Genomic DNA, 23,698 nt, shown 5'->3' with positions numbered 1-23,698 from the left:
TTATAGTGTCTAATGGACTAAGAAATTAGGCTGAGGTCAATTAATTCTGGTCACTGATTACACGTATTTATATATAACCTAAAGGGTAAAGTTAAGGTAATGTTTACATAATAAGTGTTTTTTATGTAAATACGACACAGAAAGAAGTGAAAATAATATACATGTAAACTCATTAATAAATGAAATAACTAACTGTGTCGTTTCTACATAGAGTTGTTAGTATAAAAAGTAAGCATTTGTATGTTATTGCCATCTCCAGGTGTTTTTCTCATTAATTATTTACTAATTGAGAAACCTTTCATCATTTTTCGAAACGACAAAAATATCTTGAAAAAGAATGCCGGCCTTTACTCAGGTCTAGGGTGAGGGTCAGACATATCTACCTCTATAAAAGATATTCACACGTATAAAATGGAGGTAAACTGGCTTTAAGTGTATTTAATTAAAGTAAATTAAATAATAAAATCAGAATATTAGGTATCTACACAATAGTTGGCTAATAAATGCCTAGTGATTATTTTTAAGCTTTTGCATAGCTTCTATCGCGGGCCTTGAGCGCGGGGACCGAATCCAGAAATTCCGTAACAAAAAAAACCTCACGCTCCCCACTTCGAGGGGCACGGAGGAGGTATGGCTTGAAGGCATGCTATGCAATAGCTTTACCGCGGCAGTCCCGGAGTGCCACACGTCTTTTTATAATTATTAAAACTTCTAAAGTGCGATAACCCAAAAGCTTTCTAGCAACCACAAATTTGTTCAAGAAATCGTCTTTGATACAAAGATTAATTATATCCCTTGAATATAATTTTATTCTAAATCTAAAGTGCTTTGTCGATAACATAATAGCGCTTTACAATCAAATAGAAGATCATTCCATCGCAAACGATCTCACTTCATAATTCATACCAAAACACGCATCAATTCGCGCTATATTTTACAATATGGTCGTTTGAAATATCCGCCAGCAGATATGGAAGAACCTTCGTTCACTTCCGATAGAATTCATTTGCATGACGCACTTATAAGGGAGTGATCTCGAGTCTCGATTGGCCTCCATAGAGGGCGATTTTGCCGCGTTCCATTCAATTAAAAAAGTTCACGATTTATAAATTAAGGTTCAGGGTTGCCAGTTTAACAGCTGTTCGGATTTTATGTGCTAAAAACATTTCTTTGTGTTTAATTAAATTTTAAAGTAACGATATCCTTTACATGGGGTAAAGGGTCATGTGAGTATATATCATAGAGTAAAGTAATACTGTGGTAGTAAATATGTGCGAACTGCGTGCGTAGAAACGTGTTCCCCTCCACTCCCACGGGCCACTCATAAAGTGATCATCTTAGATTACTAAATGTGATCATACATACATCATTCTTATGACTTATATATAGAATACTATGTGTGATCACGATACACGCAGTTTCAATTATTGTTGATCGTATTTTGGACTATGGTTGTAGGGTATGAAATACTAAATAATTTACCTATTTTAGAACTTGGAATACATATTATATAAAATAAATAAACTATATAATATATTATGTATTCTAAGTTTTAGGAGAATTGAAGCTATTAAAGTGTTATTCTTACCTTTCATTCGATTTATCGATAGCTAGTTTGATAAAGATAAATGTTTAATAATTGACCCTGAAGATCGATCCAATAAAACTACATCGTGTAATTTTACCAGATTTATCTCGGTTCGATTCCCGAAATGCAGTTTTATTTCTTTTCAAAAATAGTAAACTGAGTTTAATTTTCGATCACACAGTACCTTCTTCATGTACCACCTACCTACGAATTCCGAACAAGTAGGTATCATCCATCCATACTAATATTATAAATGCGAAAGTAACTCTGTCTGTCTGTCTGTCTGTTACTCAATCACGCCTAAACTACTGAACCAATTTGCATGAAATTTGGTATGGAGATATTTTGATACCCGAGAAAGGACATAGGCTACCTTTTATTGCGAAATATGTACCACGGGCGAAGCCGGGGCGGACCTCTAGTTTTAATATAAAAAGCAGTCATAAAATAATAACTAGGTACTAGGTACATAATACTTCTCATTTTGGATTATCTACATAATTTATTTTGTAAAACACACCTATATATAGAAGAAAGTTCTGTGTAGGTGTATGAACCCACACATATTTCAAATTTCAATCGATTATTCGTCATCGTTAAAAGATAAGTACCTAGCTAGTTACAATAGGATTTATTTTTATTGAAAAATTTATATGTATTTGCGTGTCTAGTCTAAATAATTAAAATAATATTAGAAGTTGGAAAAAGAGCTATTTCTCAAATATCTGGATACCTGACAATACAAGAACCTTCGCTTTTATAATATGCTTATATAGGCACATCAACAAAGTCTAGGGATATTATGTATTGTACGAATATATTTTAGACATTCTTAAAATACAAAATATCCCTAAACTGTGTTGATGTGTGTAAACATATTCACTGCATGAGGCAGTACAGGTAGAGCCGAGGACTAAATGATACGCTATACTTGATGAATTCATTATTATCTACCTTATACATATTATATACTAGCTGCTCCGCGCGGTTTCACCCCCGTAGCTCCTCTCCTGGTCGTAGAGTGATGATATATAGCCTATAGCCTTCCTCGATAAATGAGCTATCTAACACCGAAAGAATTTTTCAAATCGGACCAGTAGTTCCCGAGATTAGCGCGTTCAAACAAACAAACAAACTCTTCAGCTTTATAATATTAGTATAGATTAATTACCGTGTCACAATGTTAGTTACCATACTCCTCCAAAACGGCTGGACTAATATTATGTGCAATGTGCATATCGAGTAGGTCTGAGAATCGGCCAACATCTACTTTTCATTCCCATAAGTGATAAGAGTAATGATAGTAAGGCAGAACAACGTTTGCCGGGACAGCTATTCTATAGTATTTCTATAAAATGCGTATAAATAATTCAATTGTCTTCTTTATTAAATTATAGCGCCGGAAAGCGGATATACCTGCATAGGAGTTAAAACGGTTTCCGGAGGTCTTATTTCTATATAAAGAACCTATTATAAGATATTTATAATAACGTATATTATATTTTGGACATAGCAACAAATAACTTGGTGAGTCAGAGAACGGATATGGTTAATACAGAGGACGTCTCGTTGTTTTGATGAGTAATGTAATTATGATCTTGAAGGCAGTCGCCGTTTTTATCATAAAACGAATAGTGATTTTATGTCTATACTTACAATTAAAGCTGATTATGCAAAAATATAGCCGCCAACCCGCACTTGGCCAGCGTGGTGGATTATGGCCTGTACCCTCATAGGAGGCCCGTGTCCCAGCAGTGGGAACGTATATGGGCTGATGATGATGATCATAAAAATTATACTCATATAAAAATTGTATGTCTGCAATTTGGTACTTTCTCAATTCGAACAAAAGTAATGTATACTTGCCCTTATCTCGTTCCGCTTCGCCTACTTCCTTTTGATATCGCAGAATGTCAGTTTGAATTTCGAACGCGCGCGCTCTGGTCGCGTCTGTGCGAATTGTTTTTTTTTTATGTGTAATATTGTGGGCAGTGTACGAAATGTCAGCCGTGCTAAAAAATGTCACTAACTGTATATGGCATGCCTTCGAATCATTACAAAATAATGAAGTTGTTCATAAATCAAAGTTAAAGGTAAAGTTATTTTATTTTTATTCCGCCAAAAGTGGTTTTCACCAAAATTTTATTTAAACTTTTTGTTTAGATTATTGTTTTGTTCTTTAGTTTTGGTGGTAATTAATTATTAGGTATTATGTTATTGTTTAATATTCTTATTGCTTCCTTTTCAGTTTTCTAACAACTGTTATAATAAATCTAAAAGTTAATTGTTGCGTTAGGTAGGTAACTACTTATTTATTAAAATATATGTAATTAAAATGCCCAGTTCATTTTAAGTTAATTTGTGTCCAGGTTAGAACAAGTGACCAGGTTTTACATTTTAAAAGTCACGGGAACAACACATTAATTAAAAGGTGAAATAAAATTTATTATTTCTCAATACGCATGTGACTCGTGCTTGACCACACGTCTTGTCCTTCAGATTCTAGGTAAAATATCGATTGGTCAAGTGTTAAGGCGTAATGTAAATAGCCTTCTCTTCAAAACAACACCATAAGAATATTACAGTGATTAGTATTTAAAATGCAAAGGAATTTTTTTAAGGCTGATGATGATGAGCGTGCAGGTTTAGCTAAGTAAGAAACCTGTGAGGTCTACCGTCTACCAGATAATAGGTATTGTAATAAGCGCGCAAACACAAACAGTCTCTTTTCCTTCTCTCTAAATCTATTTACCTAGTATACAATATACATAGGTAATAACTCATAGGTACTTAATAGGTTAATGAGTTTATACAACACCTTATTTTCGAAGCCTAATAAATCACAGCTTGCTCGTTTCCTTTGTGATTGTTTGCAGTGAATCATGAATGGTGACTTACTTGATTGTTATTGTTTAACCCTTGCTAGCCTTATACAGGGTTATTTGTAAAACACCGGCAACCTCGCAGGACAAGATAGCTAACATCATAAGTAACAACATTTGATCTACGACTTTTGGCATAACGCAATAAATTATTTTTAAATGATTTTTTAAGCTTTTATTGTACTCTCCTAACATTTGTAAGTCTATGTTCTATTCATTATCGAAAGGACGACGCGACGCCCCCTTTCCCCTCCCATTCGCTTCTTGTTTACGTAATTTTTGAAATGCGCGTAGAGTTTATAATATTCAAACGGAAAATTAAATGAATATTTATTTTTGTATGGAAATAAAATCTAACAAATTATCAAAAGTCGTAGAACAAATGTTGTTACTTATGATGTTAGCTATCTTGTCCTGCGAGGTTGCTGGTATTTTACAAGTAACCCTGTATATGTTTTCAATAACCACGCATAGCTGGCGGTGTACCAATACTAAATAATTTCGAGGACAGTTGCGATGACGAGGTTATTTTTTTTTTCAAACAACAATTTTTCATTAGAATTCTTAGTCAAACAAAATTTTCCCCATTAGGTAATAAAAAATGTCATCTTTTAAGCCGCTTGTATTGAACATTGTTGTAATTGTACTTATACCTTATTATAGTGTTTCAATAAGGAGTTCATCCATCTATTCATATTATAACTCCTTACATGCATATTAAAACCACATTAAAACTTAACAAGCATAAAAGATGTTGGTTATAAATATACTAGATAGTGATTCCCTATAATGTATAACCTATATCTTCCCCTTCTATTATCTATACAAACGTCAAATTAATTTCCCGCCATTTTACGATCTGACATAACATAACGATCCAGGGGTGTCACCCTCCTTGCAAATCCGAAGGCGCCGGTCAGACGGGCGACCAAGATAGCAGAGGGAAGAAATAGCAATGATTAATTGTCTTTTTCAATACCATATTGTTCAGGATTAACTCTCCAATTATTTAAATGACTAACACCAGCCCTTGATAGCCCTTTTTCAGATATTGTGAGTGAACTATTTGTCTCACAGACTTTGACTTTGAATGGCCACAGTTTAGTCGTTATAAGGTTTAGAGAGCTGTAATTAGGCTTAAATTGTTGCAAATTTAATAACCTTAATTTATGTAGTGAATGATACTTGTCGGAAACGCATAGTTTATGACTTTTAGAGCAAAAAGTGAAAAAAGTCCAAAATTTTCGCAGTTTATCACGTGGTGCGCAGCGAGCACAACTTTTTCGAAGTTGCAAATTGGGATTTACCTCACCCTAACTGATGCAAACAACATACCAAAAATGCAGAACTACATCGTGCTTTGCGAATTTAGGGTTTTTTTGTGTCGATTTCTACTGGCCTATGACGTCACACCCATTGACCTGGATGCACCCTTCAGCCAACAATAGGAGTACACTCCTTGCAAGAGTTTTGCTCCTTTTTAATTCATAAAACATAAACTTTTTTAGTCTCTATTTCTATTCGACTTTGTTAATTGAATATGAAGTACTTACTTATTTTGAAAAAGGAAGATATTATTTATTTGTAGATTAATTTTAGATATCTCCATAAATTTTTAATAACATTCAAAAACCAATAAATACATGTGGTTGCTAAATTAAATGGGTAACTAGGTATTTTTAATATTGATTTTATATACAAGCTTCATTTAATTTTTCATATTGTTTCCTAGAAATTTATTGTTATTTATAGTAGACAGCTATTCCCACTAGGGCTACCAATTTAATGGATCTAGAACAACCGATTTTTTCTTAATATTATTAGAAAAATATTGAATTACAACGAAAAACCAATCCAATTTCTCAATTACCTAACAAGTCAAATGAACGAAAATAGACTAAAACAAAAGAAAAAACGTTAAGAGACGACAACATTCTATGCTCATCTTAAATCTAAAAATTATGTTTCTATATTTCGACACATAATGAAGCTATTTTATTAAATAGCGTAGCTAGTCGTATAAAACAAATACGAATAAAAACATTTCTTGCGGTATTAGTTGCATAAAAATTAACAGTTGACAACCCTAATTCCCGCACCTAGGCTAGATTAATCCGGATTACTAATAAGCAAAGCGTGACCTATCAATCCCACGTGGTTAGTATTTCATTTCCTTCTGGCTAAAAATGAATAGGTACCTATGCATATTTTTTATGTTACTTACGTCAAATATTTTTGCTCATACATTTTATTTTTTATTTATTTAACTTAAATATAAATATCGAATCGCTTTCGATTCAAATTATTCAATTAGCTTCCAAACTGTATAAAAAAAATCATATTTTTTTAACTCTGTCGGTAAATTTTATTAAAAATAATTTTGCGCGAAATCGAACCCTTGACCTTTACAATACTGACTCACCATTTAACCAAACGGCCAATAACATCTCACAAAGTTATACATGAACGGTTTCAGTGTATGCAATTACGGAAATGTATAACATTTTTAAAAGAAGTAGGTATGTAAATTGTTAATTTCCTTAAAAGCATCTCGGCTATTGCTGTTAATGATGTTAATTACCTTCATTAACAAGATACGATTACACTACCGGGGCAAACCTTTTACGAACTCTCTCCATAAAATCTACCGTAACGTTATTACTTATTTCTTATAGCAATAGTTTCAATGTTTGTAATTAGGTAAAATCAAGGGTAAAATCACACCCCGGACACTCCATACAAAATTATCGTTTTGACAGTCACACTGTAGAGACTGCAAATGTGTGTGATATCGCTTTATGGTTGGCACATTTTTGACTAGCGTAAAAAAAAATTCGCGTTTTTCTGATGAAATACATCCGTAAACAGCACAATATCTAACCATTTTCTACGAAAATCGATAATCACAATTCCAAAATAATAAAATTACTTTAAGTCAATTTGATTAATGTTGTCAATCTTCGTTGCGTATCGTCCTTGTAGAAAAATATGGACCATTTTATGTCTGATCGTGCGGGGTGAGGTAAGTGTTTAATATTGGCGGGAGGCGGAGAGTGTCCGTTCTGTAGCGTTTAGCTACTATTATGTATTCTGTGGTAAAATCGAAAATTTACGTTTAACCTATTTTGTAAGATACTTAATGTAACTTTGTATATTAGCTGTCAAACTTTAACTCTACCCAAGACTCTATCCAAAGTCCTGTATAAAAGGCGTAGAGTAAAATAGAGTAAAGACACAATATACAGATACATACAGTAAGGAAACTTCATACAAAATGTTCGAAATGGCTCCCCCCCCCCCATAAAGCGTGTTTTCGAGGGTATTGAGGGGGATCGATAGTAGCGGGTGACACATCCACAGATTTTGAATATAGTATGGAAAAAAGTTTAAAGTGATGTCATTTCACATTAAATAAATATCGATTGTTTCAGTTTGTAGCCCTTTCAATAAATATATATCTGTATCGTATCTGACTACAAGTTAAAAAGAGACTATTTTTTAATATATATAGATATGGCAGTATGAGTTTTAAATTATGTTGACATATTTTCTACCAAAATGATAGCTACAAATAGTACCTATTAGGAGTCCAGTCTGTTTAAAGACCGCATCTATTTTTTACGCAATCTAGAAGAGCACGAAAATCTAAAAAATGGAAACCTTAAAAAATCTTGTTTAAATTTATGTGCATAATTACGTAAATATTAGGGAAGAAAAAGATAGTAATTTTTTAATTTTAACGGGTTTTAATCTCAAAATTACCACAAAGTCAACTGTGAAAAAAAGCAAACAGAAATATACAGGCCGAATTGATAACCTCCTCCATTTTTGAAGTCGGTTAAATATCAAAAAGGTAACAGCCCTATAGCTATACGTCATAATTTCATCGCAGGGGCTTAGTTTCCTAACTGTATGTACGTAGTATATATCTGTCAACTGTGGTAAAGACTACGTTATTTCAAACTCCTGAAAGTTAATATCTGTTGAGTAATTTAAAAATGCTCCTCTTTCACATAATTAATAACAATTACCAAGTGGATTACCCAGATATCTCCAATGTGAGAAAGTGATGGTGCAAAACGACCTTTATAGAGCGCAGCGCTATCATTTTTCCACGCAGGAAAAAATACTGCTTTAGTCGACATCATGGTAAACCCCATAACACCCTAACGTTGTCTTTAAAAATATTATAGTACAGATTTTAAAAGAATAAGAAATCTACAAAATAATAATAAATAAATAAATCATTTATTTTTCCTCAACAAACTTATAACTAAATTAACAAAAGTACAAGTAAACATAAACTAAGAGGACTGGTGTCTGCGATAGGCCGTAGCCTGTAGTGCAGATCGCCAGGCACTCCCCAATTCGAACCGCTTCAATTTTGCGAAGTAATTTACATATGTATGTGAAGTAAATAAAAAAATGTAGAATTATTACTATCTAGATAGTCACAAGCTAACTCGTGTATTTGCTAATTAAACTAAACCACTACCTATCTACTATAAATCATGTTTGTTCAATAAATATTTGCATGCACGTAAACCGGATAAAGTTGTGCATTTTAAACTAGGTATGTAGTTTTATTAAGTAGTCAGTAGTCACTTACATAGTAAATACGCATCTCAAAACATTAGTAGGTTTTTTTGTAGCTAGTAGGAACATTAGTGTAAATTGCATTTATTCAATCTAATTTACGTATGCTTAAATTGCGTTATAAATCATCTAGGTAGGTACTTATGGACTAGTGACACTACGTAATGTACCTAAGTAATTAATTGAATATTGTATTGAATTGTAAATGCAAATAAAATGTCCACGAAAATAACTACATACAAATACAATAATTATTTTAAGTATACATTGTTCCATTATTAATTAACCCAAAAACTAAAAACCGAAATGTTACCGATAAACAAAAATAATGTTGCATCAAATAATTATTAACAGCTTTTAGTTGCATTAATTTAGCTGCTAAGTGGTAATCCTTTAATGCTTTTAATCGATTGTTGTAGCAAACATTACAAAACATCAATTGATGAATCATCTAAGTGCGAAGTCCTATTGCGTAGTAAACCGCTTTTCGAATAGCAATCTAGTTATCTACATTTAGATAGTTCATAAGGTACCTATGTAACAGATTATGACGAAAGCAGCATGTATATTTGGAAAACAAAATAGGGCTTCTTGGTTTACAATATTTAATTTAACTACAATAAAATTTCTTCCAGTCCAATCTAGGATATTTTTATTTATTGAAAACCACTGCTGTCTAGCCATATTTTGAAATTAAAGCAATATCATGTACATTGTACATAGATAAAAAAATGAAAATGGTGCCATTTTAAGTTGTACGTAGGTATAGTAAAACTACTTCAATTAAAAATTAAAAACATTCTTCGCAGGTATCAAATTCGTAATACATCAACTACAGCCATAAAAGGAAAGCAAAACAACGTAATAGCTCTGTTAGTATTATTACGTGAAGATGGATCATTTTCCACGAACTATGACTACAAAAACACACAATCTGTCATCTACCTAATTATTCCTTCAGTAGGTAATGTTTCTCAGTTGTTCATAGTGATAAGTGATAAGCGAAAATGGACAGCACTCTTGTAAATTTACGAAAACAAGCTACTAATTATACCTACATAATATATGATTTTTTGCTACATAGTTAGTAGCCAAGTAGGTAAGTATAAGATTATAATTTAGATCTAGAAGTCTATCTTTGCCATTATAGTCACTATATCTGGTCCCATCGTCACTGGAGGCATAAAACTCAACCAGAAGCCTTGAACGGTCGGCAACCTATGACCTACTTGGCCATGCAGGAAAATTAATAATGGGAGAGTCGCCAAAACTGACGTCTTATGCACAAACTTAATTCATATTTCATAATATATGGCATTGCTTTGGCAACTTTTCCACATTTGTAGAATGAGCTACCGACTAGCTCCGTTTAGTGTAATATTTGATCTAAATGCTACGTTATTTCCTACGTTAAGTATTATATTTATAACATACCAATTAGGTACATCAATTTAGAGGTTTCTAAATTTATTTTTTGGACATTGAGCCCATATAAAAGTAATGAAATAACAACTTTACCTACGCTCCAAAGAAGTTTGTATGGCAAGTTCATCGAACACAAGCAATAAACAACATTATTAGGTATTTACATTGTAATTTAAAACAATGGGGAAATCTGAACTCAATAAATCGACCGGGTAGTTGTAAATTATACGGCAAAGTAACCAAACCATATCTCACATTAAATAAAATGCGTCTGGTTTACAAATAAAATGGCGATCGTAATTTATATTGATAAGTCAGTTACCAGGAACCGGCCTTCAAGCCTTGACATACATGCATCTTGGCCGAGTCCACTCGTAAAGAATAAAGATTCTTAATGGATTACTTATTTCTTGTGTTACATCCGCCTTGCATTGCAGTGTAAAATGCAATGATAGTTGGGATTGGCGCGAAGTTTTTTTTTTATTAATATAGTGTATTGCTAATCAATACTTTGATTATACGATACCAGTTAGATATAATTACCTATAACTTGTATGATCTAATTGATGTTCTGTGACTAGAGCTTTATGATGTATCTAGACGGTACAACTTTTAATTTATTTTTTGCTCCCAAATTGCTTTCAAAGATAAAGTAACAATTAGGTAGGTTTGTAGTCTCGTAGATATCTTCAGTACATAATATTTAGATGAACTTTTGAATTTTTTTTATACTATTTGAGTCTTTATTTAAGATTCCAGAATTAAAAACTTACTTTTATGTAAAGAATAGAAAACAATAAAAATATAAAATAGTAAGTATATTTTTCGAGTGTAAGATGCAGAGCACACTATTACAAAAAGTAGCTGCATAGGTATAAGAAACATATCTAATACAACAATGTTTTAAATTCCATTCCTCCCGCAGGTCCTAACAGCAAACATCGGCACGCTTCTAGACTTATACGGAGTGGAGAAAGGTCTAGACCACTTCAGGTCATCACAAGAGCTGACCTTCGACGAGTTCCGCTACTACCTCCAGCATGAGGTGTTCAGCTCACTGCCGAAGACTGTCACCTTGCCTGTTGCTCGGGAATTTGAGAAGAAAATTAGTGAGGTACGTTTTCTTGATGGATTTATTGACATGATTTTAATTTTAGGGGATTTTGTAATGATTAATGAGAACGGCAAATGTATGAATAAATAATTGATAGTAGTTTGAAATTATATAATACCCCATTCTTGAATTTGTACTATTTATGTAACTAAAGTAGAAGTATAAAGACTACCATTTAAAAATAGTCATTACATAGGTCATAGATCATCCGTAACGTGACGAAATTAAATCACCCTGAGACCTTGCAAAACTGCGTTTGAACGAATTTGAAAGTCTTGACATAGCCACTTAATTTTTTTCTATAATAAAAGAAGTATTGTTAAAAATATATCGTCAGAATACACAATCCACTAAGGTTGAAAAGAACTTGGAATGTATTTTATACTTGATGCAATAAATTAGATCGTCGTTGTCCTTTATCGCCCGCATTTCCTGCTATCGTACAAACCACAATTATATTATATATAACTACCAATTTAGGAATTTTTGCTGCAATGTTTTGAGTTATAACTTCTTTATAATCAATTAAATATCTACCAAAAGTATATCTTTGAGGATCAGTGCCAAGACGCACCTATTGGTTCGTAGATCGATTTCTTTATAACGCACACATTTGCGACACACCCTATCGTCATAAGGCTAGGTGAAGCTACGATTTTTGTCCCTTTAGCATAAAAATGTGTATAGATTTGTTCTATCCATGCCACAAAGGACTTTTCGTTGTCCGTTTCAAAACTTGGAACTAACTTTTTCTCAGGTATGCTGGTTCGTGTGCCGAAAGAATCTTCTAACCCGCGACAAGCCGATCTTCAACGATGACTCCGTGTTCAAACTCTTCAGGATATTCTGCCTCCTCGCGGATCTGGTGCAAGACGCTGATGATACGAACCGTTATGTTGTAAGTACTTTATCAGAGGTTAATTTATTGACCGTTATTGTAAGAGCGAATTGGCACGCGATGTGGAGGTCATTCTGTTCCTTATATCCCTGTACAGAAATGTATCGATGTTATGTGAATCTGAGATTTATTTATTGGGTTTGATTGAATAGAAAAACTTAAAGTTACCTAGTTACAAAAAAATACATTCGAAAATTTTATTCACGTTTTATTCGATTCTTTAAAAAAAATGAGGACCGGCACCGAGGACTGCCGCGGTAAAGCTATTGCATGATATGCCTTTGTAGCGACACATCGCTCTGAATCGCGCAATCGAAATTTTTTCGTTACAGAGCTATATAAGTATGTAGGTAACTTTCCGACATCATCCATTGGGGCCTTAACGGCCGGCCAGTCGAGTAGACTAGTCGTCAATTCTCTCTTTTTCGATGGAGGAATTCCACCTTCCTTCCTCCACACCTTCAAGCCACACCTCCGCCCGTCGGAGTGGGGAGCGTGAGGTTTTTCGTTACGGAATTTCTCGATTCGGTCCCCGCGCTTAAGGCCCGCGATAAAAGCTATGCAATAGCTTAAAAAAATATATATTTTCTTATTTTGTCCAAAAAATGTAATTCTACTTCTATATAATCACTAAATCCATAGTCACAGATTGACTAACGGTTAGTGCCTACGCGAACGTCGCAAGAGGCATCACACTCATTACAATAACAATACAACTCTGAAGACGTCATAGCGTAATATAATATACGCTAATTAGCCATGACTCCCACTTGCAAGCCACATGTTTAACTTCGGTCATTCACATCTCATGGCTCCGTAGAATTTTTATTGTCCTAATTACAATTCGTGGTAAATGGATTGATGATATGACACAAAAGCATTAATAATCCAATGTTTATTAACATAACAAATGCAGTGTGCTTTTAAAAGTTAAGTAATTCTGTAAAATTGTTGCACTCACTAGCATTTTCTAATTACTTATACTTAAAAAACATGCAAAAAATGTTGCTCCAAATTAGGAATACCTTAAAAGCGGAGATGACACACCAACTGGGTCGACTGCAAAAGTACCTACTTATCTATACAAAAAAAGTAAATGTGACAATATAAAAGCATCGTACGTTCTTTCTCACTGAACAAAAATATAGTAGAGATTAAAGATAAAGCATAATAACTACTACTAGACGTATCTATTAAGAAAACGAAATTCAACAAATTTTTGTTTGGCGTCTTTTAAATAAAAATGATTAACTAAATTTTATTTATCAAGTTTCAAGTATGCATAATTTTACTTAAAAATAATCGATGTAACGAGTATACGTGCAGATTTAAACCTTGGTGGTTATAAGTAACCGTGAAAATAAGAATCTGCGGTCATAAACACCGAATTAACCTTCATGAGTTTATTCCTATTATGATATGATCTTTAAAGTGTCGTTCGAACTTTTTATTGTTTGTCAGCCTCATAAATATACCAATGAACATTGTGTCTACTTTCATTTATTTTTGTACTTTTACTTTTGGTCGATAATGATAAAACCATTCAGGAAACCAATTCTGGAAAACCTGATACAACTTGCACAAGCAAAAGATGTCCTTCGTCCATTTAACAAGTTTTATAGTAAAAAATTATTTAAAAAAATATTGTACCTATAATAATCTTTGATCGATAGCATCTTCAACTGCCCCTACAACAGACCCAGAAATATAATATTGTAACTGCATATATTTTTCATTTTGCAGGTAGTTCTGCAACCATCAGAAGCAGGTCTAGTTGCTGAACAACTTGTCCACTGTCTTGGGTTACGATGGGACGCAGCCGACTGGGAAGCATTAGGCTCTTCTATAGGCCATTTCAAGTGGGCAGCTTTCTTGGCAGTTCTCGAAGCGAAGTATTGCTGTGACCAGCAGTTACATTCTGAAGCTCTGGTCGAAGCGGTCGCTGAAATATATGACGTGTTTATAGAAGATATTATTAAAAAGGTAATTATTAAGATAAAGTTTCCTGAAAGTAGAATCAATAAGAAAAGTTTTATTGCATTCGATTGAGCTCATTTCACACAAGTACCAAGAGCCCTCTTCAATTTTTTTTAAATATATTTTTCCTTATTTTCTATCCATGGAATAATTGATTTTTAGGAGCTTGAAAACTGGGTATCTTTTAAACTACTTTTTTTAAACAATCGTTCCATATATTTAATGGTTCAAAACTTCCAGGGCTATCTCTTCAAACGCGGTTACCTTCTTCCAACAATGCGAGAGTACTGGTGTGTCCTGCAGCCCTGTGCTCTAACATATTACAAAAGTTCTTCACAAAAGGACCAATGTGGCAGAATTAATATTGACGAGTACTGCTCTGTTGAAGCCGCAGTGGGAGATGGCAAGATACAGAAGTTTCAGTTGATCACTCCGGAACGAACTTTCGAGTTTGGAACACAGGATCATAAGTAAGTCGATTATAAACTATTAAAATTGTTCGTTTTGCATCGCAACAAATAGTAAAATACCAATTTGAAATTGGCGGAATCTATTAATTGTTTGAACATACTTTTTAAAAATTAATCTAAAAAAATGTCGGAAAAATCATTTTCAATTTTTCCCATGATGATTTAAAAATAGCTATTGCTACGATCTCACATTTAAAAAATACAATCTTATCACAAAGGACTACTACGTACAGTACATTAGCAAAACAAGATACCGTCCACCACCAAAATACACCTAAGAGCTAGCGCGCAAGAGCAACTTTTGTCTCCGCAACTATTTTGTCTCTCCCATCAACTCTATAGGAAGTTGCGTCGCTACGTGCGCGCACTTTCTTACTAGCCTATGGAGTTGATGAGACAAAATAGTTGCGGAGACAAAAGTTGCTCTTGCGCGCTAGCTCTAATCAGTGTCTTAGGAGGACACAACAACATTGTTTACGATTTTATTGGCTTGTGTTATACCACAACTCTTCTTTTTCTAAGGAGCCGTCTCCAATGGGTATCCGCGCTGCGGCAAGCGGCCGCAGTGTCCGGGGGCGCGGAGGGGTACCAGCGGCGGGCGCGCGCGGGGCGGCGGGGCGCGGGGGCGCGGCGCGAGCAGGAGGTGCGCGACACCAGGGCGCGCCTGCAGCACGAGGTGCGCGCGAGACTCGCGGCGGAGGCGCAGGCACAGGTACTGTTTGTTTATTCGTTGCCATGGCAACGGGATCTAACAGTGTAAAATATGAGATCGTATTGCTAATAGATATAAACAGTAGATAGTAACTTACTTCGTATATTTTTGTAGAAATTGTGTCATGAATGTAGATACGAGTTCACACTCGTATACGCAGTGGATGGGAATGGCTCGTTACGTCGCCAGTAGCTAGGGTAAACACACGTCCGCTCACACCCGAGGCTGCTGCGTGACTGTGTTCCCCACTACCCGCGAACCCGAGACATCCGGGGATATAGTACCTATACTTTACTCAAACACTACATCCCTTCCTTATTCTATTTTTTCTTTTATTTAAATATAATTGTTTACAACAAACATACATTATAGAAAGCTATCAGACTGATTTAGTTAGGTATTTCATTAGCGGTATTCTTCGCTTTCATTTACATCACCGTTGTCTCCACCTCTATCCTGAACTTTCTGGACCGCTTCCATTCCATTCCCCCTCCGTTTTTATTAAGTCACATTACTTCTATGCTTTTGGCTAGTATCCACATTTCTGACAAGTAAGTACCTATCCACCTTCTAATCGTTCTACACTGTTTCGAGTTGATTTAAAGTTTGCTGTCAGTTTGTTACGCTTCTTCATCAAATTCAAATTATATTTATTTGCAAGAATGTAGTACAAATTATAGATCTTTAAATTACAATATTATGTGGCTAACACATTCTACCCAATACCCATTGATTGGGTGTGCAAATATTAAACAGAAAGTTGATTAGTCTAATTATTATTTAAATATACGCACAATTCAATTTTCACAATTACACGAACGCACTACGATTTACACGATTAAATCACACACTTATCACACAATCTTCTCACTTCAAAGTCATAAATTCTTCGATGTCATAAAATTGTTTTAACATTAGCCAGTTCGTCAGTTTATTTTTGAAAAGATTTACTGGTAGTTCCTTGAAATTGTCCGGTATTTTATTATATATTTTAATAGCCATAAATATTACACTGTTTTTAGCTTTGTTGATTCTACATCTCCTTTACATATACTTTATCACCTGTTATTGACCTCAAAATCACCTCTTTCTATCTGTATGTTATTTTCTATTGTTTTTTAATTCCTGTCCCTAACATCGGAATTGTAAAATTCTTGTTCGTTATTCAACCGAGAGGAAATTTTATCTTTATTTTTTATCTTTATTTTTTGTCTTCCAGAGAATGTCCTTGTTTTCCAAAAGAATTTCATTTCATCAGTTGTTCTTCCGAGCTTGTTTGTATATTCAACTTTCCAGCTTGGTTCCGCAGTTTTCCTACAACTTCTCGAATATCTCTCCTTCTTCCTGTTATGTTATGTTATGTTTGTTGAACATGTACCTTTCGATAATTAAAAACACAAACTCAACATTTATTCATTCAATAAGACTTCTTCTAGAAGCTCTTTTGAACCGTCGTAACATAATTTCACACTTTACCACCAATTCGGAAAGCAGCATCCATGAATGGAACCGGCAAGAAACTCTTTAGCTGCTCCTCTAACATCATGACAATATTACATTTTAATTTAACATAACAGTAGGGTATGTAAATATAACATAATGATGATGCCAAGGAACTGTCCCGTGGATCCCACGCGACAAGCCTCCATGGCTTTTCATTCTCCATAATACATATTATATTCCTTAATGCTGTACTAGGCTCACTGAACTAATACGTTTTATATTTAAGTTTTAAAATTACCAATATTAAACTCTTTAATTCTATCAGGAGTTCTATTCCAAAAGAGTTATATATATTATATCTTGACCCATTAGATAGCCGGAAAAATAACATGTCAATTTTATTTTTGTTCCTTATGTGATAACAATGTCCATCTCCTTCTCTTGAGTATAAGTCAGTATTATTGCGTATATTTAAAACGTTATTAAAATTTAATTATATACTGTGAAGGTACAGTAAGGATGCCAGTATCTCTTAGTGAGTCCCGAGCACGTAATTTATATAAATGCGTATGGACCATTTGTGTAATATAAAAACAGTTTCAATATCTGCTGCCAAGCCAAGCCAGCCCCATAGTAACCTTATGCCATGAAAGTAGTTAATAAACCAATCTAGTCGTATCTTTATCCATGAAATGATGCCTCATGTTCCGAACTGTACGCAGCTGAGCTGGTGTCCTAGCAGCGGCAGTGCTAACATAGACTCCCCATTGTAGCTTCTCGTCTTATTTTCCTATAGCTGTGGCAAATAACTACACCGACTCCTTCAGAATCAATTACATATATTTCAGGTAGACTGTAAATAGTCTCCTGTAACTCAGATCCACTTAACAATAACAAAGTGGCCCTATTCTTTTCGGCGCCTTTCGCGCATCCAAGAAAATCCAAGAACACCCTTTCCATCTTTTCCAACAAAAAGCAAGTGTTGTATTGTCATCTTCTAGGTCGAGTATACCAGGAGGGAAAGTAAGTTAGTCATTCTTTAGTCCAATAGGCACAACCTAAAATCAGGTTTGATTTCATGTGATAACACCAGTACGTATGCTTTACATTAATATAATGAAGGCTCATACTGCCTACAGCTAACAATTACGTACAATTTACCATTTATGAAGGCCATTTATATAGCCTATATAACAAATAACGCACGATTTACAATTTATGAAGGCTCGTACAGCCTATGTCACCAATCACGCACGATTTACATTTAATGAAGGCTCGTACAGCCTATGTCACCAATCACGCACGATTTACATTTAATGAAGGCTCGTACTGCCTATGTCACCAATCACGCACGATTTTCATTTAATGAAGGCTCGTACTGCCTATGTCACCAATCACGCACGATTTACATTTAATGAAGGCTCGTACTGCCTATACAACCAATCACGCACGATTTACATTTAATGAAGGCTCGTACTGCCTATACAACCAATCACGCACGATTTACATTTAATGAAGGCTCGTACTGCCTACACAACCAATCACGCACGATTTACATTTAATGAAGGCTCGTACTGCCTATACAACCAATCACGCACGATTTACATTTAATGAAGGCTCGTACTGCCTATACAACCAATCACGCACGATTTACATTTAATGAAGGCTCGTACTGCCTATACAACCAATCACGCACGATTTTCATTTAATGAAGGCTCGTACTGCCTATGTCACCAATCACGCACGATTTACATTTAATGAAGGCTCGTACTGCCTATGTCACCAATCACGCACGATTTTCATTTAATGAAGGCTCGTACTGCCTATGTCACCAATCACGCACGATTTACATTTAATGAAGGCTCGTACTGCCTATACAACCAATCACGCACGATTTACATTTAATGAAGGCTCGTACTGCCTATACAACCAATCACGCACGATTTACATTTAATGAAGGCTCGTACTGCCTATACAACCAATCACGCACGATTTACATTTAATGAAGGCTCGTACTGCCTATACAATCAATCACGCACGATTTACATTTAATGAAGGCTCGTACTGCCTATACAACCAATCACGCACGATTTACATTTAATGAAGGCTCGTACTGCCTATACATCTTGCATAAACCAATAATTTTATTCATTATTATTATTTTAAATTTGATTTGCCCCCAGTGTGCAGTCTCGTCTAACTTGAAGATAGGATAGGTTACATTTCAGTTTATAGTCGCAAAAATATACATATATTTTTTTTTTTAATTATTTGACAGTCAGTTCTCTGTGTGCGGCATCTATTGACTGGATTGAGTAAGTATTCAATAGATGGCGCTATTTAATAATTAGAAGACTACGCGTTTGACCGTTCATATTCATAATTAAGACAACGCCTGTCGGGTCAGCCAGTATGTATAATGTATATATATTTATCGAATATAAAATTAATATTTACAATTGCATGCTTAATATTAAGCGAAATACGTAGATCAAGCGTAGATCAATTATAAAGTTATATCTTTCTTTTGGAAACTACTTACATAATATTATTTTATTTCATTTAGTCGGTACACAATTATATAGCTATAAGATACTACAGTACAGTTAATAGATTTTGTATCCAGTAAGTATAAGTTGTAGTACCTACATAAAACTTCCGACTAAATACTCTAAATAGTTTTATGGCCATACAAATGTGTACAGCGGGTACTGTGCAGTGTGCACGCGTAAAGAGTGTTATAATAATAAATAATAAATATACTTTATTGTACACACAGATGAAGTTGACAGAAAGACAATAAATAACGGTTAATACAGAGGTTATGGTACAGTAGGCGGATATTATATGAATTAAGTATAATATTTGAACAACTAATACGTAGAAGAGGAATTAGTTATGTCTTCATTTACTTTTTACGACAACATATTATATAAACAAATATATGTCTGTCTCTATCTCTGCTAGAAAAACACAGTGTCATATAGGTAATATTTATTAGAAAAGTATTGCATCCGTACAGTCGCGTGGTCTCCTCTGAGCAGCCATACCCTTCAATTAATGGTTGCTGCTTTGCGGTAAGTAATCCTTTTTGCCGCTATTGCTATATTTTCTTCTTTTTAATTTTGTTTGATTATTAAGAATTGCATTTTTTCTTTATGGTGGCACATAAAGTTTTCTATTTCGAAACAAATCATCATGTCATATTTATTAATAATTGCTCTGATACCGACTATATTATAAAATATAATTATTATTTATAATAAGTAGTTACAGCCCTCTAAATGTACATATTATTTACTATTATAAAACAGAGCGCAGCAATTACATTATTAAATCATAATATTTAATACAATCTACAAAATTTATGATACAAAATCATTGGCCGCTTTGTTTGGCTTATTTAACCTCATGTTGGTAACTACATAATATAATAACTTTGGCAGACAGTGCACGTACTTAGCACCGCGTAGCTTTAGTGTCACGCTCTGCTCATGTCACACCGATTGACTAGTGCCTCGCTAAGCAAAGCCCTATACACCAACGCGTAGCCTAAAAACTCGCAAACCATTAACTTAAGAAACTATTGCATTACCACCGATCCCTGATAAGTATGCGAATACTGAACCAAATCTGCCCGTTCAAAATGGGTTAAAATCTAGTCTGAAGGACTAACTTAATACAAGTAGGTGAAGCTATTAAGAGCATGTTATAAAGAGAAATCATTTAGCAGAATATCATTTTTTGTGTCATGAGTAGGTATATAAGTAAGAATTATCATAATACAATAATTTTTTACACGCTAGGTTTTTTCCTAACTAATAATATCCGTTTTACAATAATTATATACTTACTCAAATACATTAGAACGCAAATATTTTGTCGGACACTAATATAAATTTTATGAAAATTATAACTTTAGACGTCAAGCGTCTGAGTAGGTACACCTAGCGCTGGCGCTTGGTAATCTGTTTAGCAGTATAGTTACTGCGCATTACAACCATAGAAAATATACTGGTACAACACATTTGACATATTAGCGCGGCGTCAGGTTAGTGTTACGTTTTAGTTATGTGCCTTGACGTCGCGTACGTACGCATCCTATGTGTCAAACTCAAAGCCTAAATCATGTTTATCGCTTACGACTTGAACAAAAGCAAAACGTAACGTAATTAACATTAGTAATCTACCTCCCTTATTTTTATAAATTCTAAGAATAATTATTTAAAATTATAAGTCTGACCTTTATCCTCGTCGCCAAATGTAGATACGAGTTCACACTCGTATACGCAGTGGATGGGAATGGCTCGTTACGTCGCCAGTAGCTAGGGTAAACACACGTCCGCTCACGCCCGAGGCTGCTGCGTGACTGTGTTCCCCACTACCCGCGAACCCGAGACATCCGGGGATATAGTACCTATACTTTACTCAAACACTACAATGAACAAGTAAACTTGTTAACGAAACTTTTCAGATCAATTGAAACATAATGCAAGATGCAGGTAAATAAAACGATGGATATGGCCACATGATATGGCAATTTTTCACACCATTTTTGATAAAATATTAAATAACAGCAAAAGTAATTCATAAACTGTTTCTAAAAATGTCATGATTAATTATTTTATTTTTCAGGAATTAGCGGAATTAGCACAACAAGACAATAAAAAGTTAGAAGAACTGAAGCACGCACAGACTGAACTTGAAAGGCTATTGCAAGAAGAAACTCAAGCTAAAAGAGACGAAGAAATTGTAAGGGCATTGCAAGCCAGGTAAAGATAATAAATATTTAAATCCCAACCCAACTTATAAGAAAATATAAGCATACTTTCAACCAAAATATATGTATTTGAACAAAATTCATAGAAGATCCAAAAAAGTAATTGACTTTTGTCTTGGTCTTGGTAAGACGATTCTTTTAATAAAATGGCAGTGTATAAAACTATCTATATAACTACTAGTGGTCCGCCCCGGCTTCGCCCGTGGTACCTACATGTTTAAACTATCCTATCTCTCAAGTTGGATCGAACTGCACATGGTGTGCAAATTTTATTATAATCGGTTAAGTGGTTTAGGAGTCCATTGAGGACAAACATTGTGACACGAGATTTATATATATTAAGATTACGTTGCTAAAATGATTAAAAATTGTAGAGTGCTAGCAGAAGAATGGGAACGGAGAGAAGAATTAGAAAGGCTTCAAGAGGAACAAAACAGAATGTTAGAAGAAGAAAGACTTAAAAGAAAGCAGTTTGAGTTATTGCAAGCTGAAAAAGAAGCACAATATAGAGGTAAGGACATCCTTCAATAACTTAGTAGTAACATTAGCCATACAAACTTTTCTTTAACTAGTTTTTTTCAATTTGCAATCAAATTGCAGTAGTAAAATTATAACTCATAAATTATTTCTTTGAACATAATCAACATTTTACAAATTCAAAGTAACCTTAGGCTCCCAACATGAAAAAATAATGATCTAATATACTTTCAAAAATTACCAAATTTAGATAATTTCGAGGCTTTTAATTCTAATAACAAATTGTATAAAATAAAAATATTAACAAATTGTCAGAAGCGGAACGTCGTCTCAAAGAGCTGGAACAAGAGAAACAGAAGTTGGACTCCGAGCTGCGGGCGGCTCAGGAGAAGATACAGAAGACTGAACACAATGCTAATGCTCTCCATGTTCAATTACGAGTAAGATTATGTTTGCATTTTAAATTGTACCTAATAATTCAGAAAATATAGAGGTTATAAAATTTTCCTAGTAACATTAGGTCCTTTTTTCGTCCTTGTTGTAAACATTGTATGGGTTAGTCGTTAAACTGAGATGATTAACTGATAATCATAATATTCCCACTCTTCTATACTAATATTATAAAGAGGAAAGGTTTGTAATTATGTATGTATGTATGGTTTTCACACATAAACTACTGGACCGATTTATATGAAATTTGGTACAGACAATCTTTAGACCCTGAGAAAGAACATAGGCTACCTTTTATTGCGAAATATGTACCACGGGCGAAGCCGGGGCGGACCGCTAGTATTAAATAAAAATATTTGTAATTAAATTCATCGTGAGTAATCTTAGAAGGGCAACATATTGACAAAAATCTCTTTCTCTATCTAGATCATCGCCTATTTTACATCAGTTCAAAAATCTTTTATAAAACATTTATTACCAGGATCTGACTCCAGTACTCCGCAACGGGGAACGAGCCCGCAGAGCCATATCATTCGTTCCGACCACTAAGAGTTCTTCAGATACCCTCATTGATGTTAGAGCTATTAGGCACCTTAAAGTTCTAGATGATAATGAAAATTTGTAAATCTTTTTCGTCAGTTATAATGCTATTTTGTAGAAAAATATTTATAGGCAGAATTTTGTAAGCCAACTAGCTTTAAAAATAGATCGCTGCAAAAATAATCATTACGATTTCTACAAGTTAATTGGTGTTGTAAGGATATGAATGAATTGTGATTTAATTGGTTTAAAAATAAAGTTGAGTTATTGTTTTGAAATATGCATTTTTTATTCAACGAAAATATTGTGAACACATGTTCGTTTTTATTTACATTGTTTTAAGAAA

At 34.1% G+C, this 23,698-nt stretch overlaps 1 protein-coding gene across 1 annotated transcript; it reads left to right on the top strand.

Annotated features, from left to right (window-relative positions):
• The first annotated feature begins 3,521 nt into the window (after positions 1–3,521).
• On the top strand, positions 3,522–23,630 carry LOC123696487 (differentially expressed in FDCP 6-like). Its single transcript, XM_045642672.1, has 10 exons — positions 3,522–3,681; positions 11,417–11,605; positions 12,363–12,503; positions 14,247–14,486; positions 14,721–14,950; positions 15,473–15,662; positions 21,741–21,877; positions 22,260–22,396; positions 22,678–22,802; positions 23,294–23,630. The coding sequence occupies exons 1-10, from the start codon at positions 3,589–3,591 to the stop codon at positions 23,435–23,437; spliced, it is 1,626 nt and encodes a 541-aa protein (XP_045498628.1). The 5' UTR covers positions 3,522–3,588; the 3' UTR covers positions 23,438–23,630.
• The last annotated feature ends 68 nt before the right edge of the window (positions 23,631–23,698 follow it).

Source organism: Colias croceus, chromosome 12 (assembly GCF_905220415.1).
Source record: "Colias croceus chromosome 12, ilColCroc2.1".
NCBI classification, from domain to species: Eukaryota; Metazoa; Arthropoda; class Insecta; order Lepidoptera; family Pieridae; genus Colias; species Colias croceus.
This window is presented reverse-complemented; position numbering and strand designations above follow the sequence as displayed.

Coding starts and splice junctions, on each gene's coding strand:
- LOC123696487 (XM_045642672.1), top strand. CDS start 3,589: ATGTCAGCCGTGCTAAAAAATGTCACTAACTGTATATGGCATGCCTTC. Junction 14,487..14,720: donor TAGAAGATATTATTAAAAAG/GTAATTATTAAG, acceptor CAAAACTTCCAG/GGCTATCTCTTCAAACGCGG. Junction 14,951..15,472: donor TTTGGAACACAGGATCATAA/GTAAGTCGATTA, acceptor TCTTTTTCTAAG/GAGCCGTCTCCAATGGGTAT.